We start from the raw sequence: 5,430 nt of genomic DNA, 5'->3' as shown, positions 1-5,430 counted from the left end.
TATCCCTCTCTCTCTCCCTCTCTCTTCCCCTCTCGTTCGCTCTCGAGTGCTTGCTTTCACTTTGCAGGCGCGGCCGGGCCCTTCGTGCCCGCGTCGCGGTCCGTCGTCTTTGCGCCTGACCCTCCCCTCCGCCGTCGTCCTCGCCGGCCATGTCGCCGTCGGTGTGGTCCGAGAGGTCCGAGGGCTCCGAGCGGGCGCCCCTGCTGAGGCTCCCCCTGCCGGGTGCCTCGCGGACCCCGGGGGCCCCGGAGGGAGTCGTCGAGAGGGACTCGCAGTGGCGCCAGCACATGGCCGCCATACTAGGTGAGAATATTTTACTCTTTTCTCTTCCTTTTTTTTGCCAGGCTACTTTTGACGATTTTTTTTGTTACCTTTTGCTGCAGGCACCCTCTGAACGCCGTGGCTATAGGCGACCACGGCGTTTAGTGGGCGTTTGTGGCGTGTGACAGCAGCGTTGTCCGTGCGTGTGACATGGTTGTCTCACACGCTAAAACTACCCCCAAAAATATGTTGTTTGCAAGCCCCGGAGCGGCCAGCGATAGCGCGAGTCCTGTCTATTCCGACATGCGCAGCATTCAATGCGACTTTGTCGTTGTCATGTGCACACAGTGTATTCATTTTGCCTAACGCTCAGCGTCGCTGCGCTTCCAGCTGCGGCCGCGCGGGCAAGGTCACCCCCCCCCCTTCTTTTCTCCCACCGTTACGCCACCGACTCCTCGCCTGGCCGGACTACCCTTTGCATGTCTCTTGCTAATCAGACCGGACAACTTTTGTTGAAACGTCCGTGCTCTTTTTAGACAGTACCCAAAGACTGTCCCTACCCCTAGCAATCCCTTTTACGTGTTCCAAGACATCGCTTTGTAGTTGTAAAGTAAACACACTCCGCAGTTACAAAAATATCGAAATCCTTTTGCAATCCTGCAAAGCTAGATAGCTATGCTTTGCAGGGGATTTAACAAGTGCTGGAGGGGACACACCGGCAAAGAAAACTACTGTAATTAGTTTGACGACAAATTCGCGGGGGAGGAGAGAGAGAGAGAGAGAGAGAGAGAGAGAGAGAGAGAGAGAGAGAGAGGCGGGGGCGAGAGCTCCTGCTCCTCGCACCGACCTCTCCCCGAGACTCCCCCTGCTCTCTTCTTCCACTCGCTCCCGACCCAATAAAGGACCATTTAGACTGCCACGCGGAGCCCCCTACTTCAGCTTCCGTTCCGGCGGTACTAATTGCCCCCCCCCCTCTCCATCCCCTCGTCTTCGCCTTTGAAGTAAACGTCTCCTTGCTTATCCCCTTATTGTCCTTGTGGCGCGTCGGATGCGTAGGAATTCAATTTATTATAGAGACGAGGCGATTTCTCTTTATCATTCTCTCTCTCTCTCTCTCTCTCTCTCTCTCTCTCTCTCTCTCTCTCTCTCTCTCTCTCTCTCTCGCTCTCTCGCCCACGCTCCTGCCTCCCCGGAGGACCTGCCGCCCCCGCGCGGTCCTTTCCAAAAGGAACAAAAGGGGGGACGATCCCCGTGACTTTTGTGGCTACGCGATACAAAGTGAGCGCCTTATTTCCCCGTACTCTCTCTCCCATCCATTCACGCGGAAATGTATATTTACCGTGAAAAGATCGGTGATGAAAAGGGGGGCCCGGTGAACGCTTCGGGCGTTAGTTACGGGTATGAATAAAAGAGAAGCAGACGAGGAAATTACTGAAAAAATCGGAAAAAAATCGATGATCGATGCCAAACTTTACCACCTCACTGTATCATGGGGTGGGTGGGGGATGAGAATTTTTTTTTTATGTTTTTAGCGCAAGCGGAAAATGCAAGATTAGCATAGTTGTTATCTTAATTCTCAACACGAGCAGTTTTTTTTTCAATTTCCAATTCTTGTGTTCTTCAACAGGCACCCTGCTGTCCGTGTCGGCCGGCACGGTGCTGGGCTGGACGTCGCCCGCGCTGCCGCTGCTGGGGCTGCCCGAGCAGGCCGAGGCGTGGGTGGGGTCGCTGGCGCCGCTGGCCGCGCTGCTGGCCGCCCTGCCGGCCGGCATGCTCGCCGACCGCCTCGGGCGCCGACGCCTGCTCATCTGGCTCGGACTACCCTACCTGCTGGGCTTCGTCATGCTTGCCTTTGCCAGCTCCAGCAGGGTAAGCAACCTGCTACAAAAAAAGTTTTGATAAGAACATTTTTTGAAAAAAGAAAAAAAAAACATTCTTGAAAAAAAAAAAATTAAAAAAAAATCTTTTGAAAAAAACAAAACAAACTGTTTCGATGTATATTTTTCAAAACTTTTTGGAAAAAAATAAATGAAATGCTTACAGCTGTGGCTGGTGTATCTGGGCCGGCTGACGTGCGGCGTCTCCATGGGCGCCAGCACGCTGGTGTTGCCCCTGTACTGCGACGAGCTGGCCGAGGACCGCATCCGCGGCGCGCTCGGCGTGTACCTGGACCTCAACATGACGGTGGGCATCCTGTTCGTCTACGTGCTCGGCGCCTACCTGACCGTCTTCTGGATGTCGCTCGCGTGCGCCGCCGTGCCGCTCGTCTTCCTCTGCACCTTCCCGCTCATGCCCGAGTCGCCTGTGCACCTGCTCGCCAAGGGCCGCCACAGGTGCGTCCACGACCGGGGCTGGTGGGAATGTTTCCGAAACCATCGCCAAACGAGGATTGACGGTCAACCGAGGTTTAACCAGGGGTATCAAGGGTTAGTCTGGGGGGTTTGGGGATAATCCGTGGGGAAATCCGGGGGTAATCTGGTCGGTAATCCGAGGGTAACCCAGAGATAATCCGGGGGTAATTCGTTCTGCACGAGTCGCTTCCCCCTCGCACCCGGATCATTCCTGGTCAGATTGAAATTTTATAAAAATTTTCCAGAAAATTTCCGGAAAATTCCCGAAAATTAACGGAAAATAACGGAAAACTCACAACGTCTGGGAAAATTTTTCCTTTATTTTCCCGAAATTTACCTAAAATTTCCAAAAATTTCCCTAAAATTTCCAAAAATTTCCAAAAAATTTCCAAAAAATTTCCAAAAATTTTCCGAAATTTGTAAAATATTTTCCCGAAAACTTTCTAGGGCTTCTAACCGTAACCCCCGGGTCAACCGTAGGTCGACAGGTCCTTCGTCCTCCAGTCCTCCCTCCAGGGCGCGCGCGCCCCCGCGCGGAGGTGGCTGGGCCGGCCGGCTGGCACGGCTGTAGGGCGGGAGGCCTACGCTGCCGTCCGCAGGCGGGCGACCGCTTGCCCGCGCTGAGCCAAGGCGAAGCCAATTTCGAGGCGATGTGGCGGGCGGAGCGGGGCGTGGCGGGTCGGGTCGGGGCGGCGGCTGCAGAAAGTCGTGCCACCTCGCCTCTCGCCTCCAGAGCGAGCGAGGATCCGTTGCGGTGGCCGTCTCACTCCATTGTCACCCCCTCACCGCCACCCACCACCACCCCCCAGTCGTTTGGGACGACCTCAAGCCTTTACGTTGCGTCCTATACCTCTGGCTGGCCCCCGCCCCGCCCCGCGGCCGTGGTGTGGTGGTGGCTGGGCAGGCCCTTGCTCACAATTGTTATGAGTAAACCCCAGGGTCACATCGCGCGCAGATGCGACGCGCAAACCTTCCCGAGCCCCCACCATCTCACCCCTACCCCCCCCCCTTTCCCCTCCTACCCCTTATCCCCTCACTGTAGGGGACGAAAATCAAATATCAAGAGTGGGGGCCCGCCCACGCTAACCGCTTCCAGCACTACCAACTCTCCTCCCCCCTCTCACTAAACGTCAACAAAATCGTTCAGATTCGCATACTCATCCATCAAAACTACACACTAAAAGCTTATGAACATTTTTATTCGTAGCTTACTGAGTTCTGTGTACGTGCTCGGCTTACGCATTTTTAAATACGCCGGTGTGAACAAATTTGTTCATATTGGCGTATTAAAAAATGCATAAGCAGAACACGTACACAGAACTCAGTAAGCTATGAATAAAAATGTTAATAAGCTTTTAGTGTGTAGGAAAACAAAGAACACGCCACTAACCAGGTGCGACTGGCGAGTAAAGAACTTCACTTGATTTGAAATGCTGGTAAATTTACAATTTTGAATTGAATTTTGATTTGAATTTTGAATTGAAATTTTACGACAACTTCCACGGAACATTTTCCTGTGCCCAGCAGCACGACAGTTTATCACAGTATTGTAGGGACGGGGAAACGAAACAGACGGGCATGAGAAACTCGTCAAAGACTTTTCCTTTTTAGTGCATGCACCTGCGCCTGGAACGGAGAGCCCGGGCGGTCCGTGTGCACCGAGCGTGCACCGTGTGCACCGAGTGTGCACCGTGTGTACTGAGTGTGCACCGTGTGCACCCCGCTCTCCGCCGTTGCAATAAGAGCGAGATCAACACGGGGTGAATAAATCGCGTTCCAAATGCAGACCAGACCACTCCTCACTCCTCTCGCACACTGAACTCTTATTCTTATGCAATGTTCTGTAGCATAATACTTGCAGAGCCTTTCCCCCCTCAAAATCATGGCTTAAACTTTACCAACACACCTTTTGTGAAACTTTTGTGCTTCACTGCAGTGGGGGGAACGCAAGTGTGTGAATGTCGCACACTTGCTATTCGCACACTTGAGGAAGTAAAAGTGTGTGAATTTCCCTTTCAAATTCACACACTTCTGCCTCTCTGTGGTCGAATGGGACGTTCACACACCTACAAGTGTGCAAAATTCACAAACTTGCGTCTCCAGTGCCATAACTCGTGGTCACATCGTGCCACGAGCACGACACCTCAACCAACCCAATCCCCTCCAACCTAAGAAAACACGCACGGCAAGGTGGTACCCCCGACCGCTGAAGATACACTCACACTTAGCTCTCTCCCGGCTCCCGAGGAGGCGAGTTTTCCTCATGCGGCGTTTCTCCTCATACCCCTTTCGCCCTTCGCCGCGGGTCGTTTGATGTACCCGTATATTTATATTTCCCTCTTTCCTAGTAGCACAGAATTGTCGTTCGACTGTCGGACAACAGTAGAAAATAAGATACGGACTATCGGTGCGATATACGAAATGAGAAAAATGATGCCATCGGTATACTATCTTTTTTCCTCGAAACGAAAATCTTTATTGGCCAGCTATCGTACTGGAAGCGAAAAACCACTGTTGTGGATTCGATCAGGAATCGATAAAAATACAACAGAATGGTAGTTAGTTTAAATTTGATAGGCCAGGGACAGTCGTCTGACTATAGAAAAGCCATCACTTTTGGGTTTTCGCTATCGTCACAATAGTTGGACGATTGGTAAAAATTACACTATGGGCGACAGTTTTGTGATACTAGGGTTGGCAGAGTACCGCCGCCGAAAGCCGAGCGCTGCTTCCCGGAGGTCGAGTGGTGTGTGGTCCTGGCCGGAATGGGGTCCCGTGTGAAGTGTGGGCCTGACCAAGGGCCTGGCGGCCGGGGCGG

General features: G+C 52.9%; 1 protein-coding gene across 1 annotated transcript in view; it reads left to right on the top strand.

The window, feature by feature from the left end:
• The window catches only part of LOC113211748 (facilitated trehalose transporter Tret1-like), a gene marked incomplete in the record, with an annotated part of 11,779 nt that overhangs the window by 2,757 nt on the left and 3,592 nt on the right, over window positions 1-5,430 (top strand). Inside the window, 3 exon segments of the mRNA XM_052277083.1 lie at window positions 68-303; window positions 1,889-2,130; window positions 2,305-2,594. Of these exon segments, the coding sequence (XP_052133043.1) occupies window positions 150-303; window positions 1,889-2,130; window positions 2,305-2,594 (686 nt within the window).

The sequence above is a fragment of the Frankliniella occidentalis genome, unplaced genomic scaffold (genome assembly GCF_000697945.3).
Source record: "Frankliniella occidentalis isolate FOCC.00 unplaced genomic scaffold, Focc_3.1 Scaffold9, whole genome shotgun sequence".
Classification (NCBI taxonomy): domain Eukaryota; kingdom Metazoa; phylum Arthropoda; class Insecta; order Thysanoptera; family Thripidae; genus Frankliniella; species Frankliniella occidentalis.
Note: the sequence above shows the minus strand (reverse complement) of the source record. Positions and strands in the feature narration are given on the sequence as shown.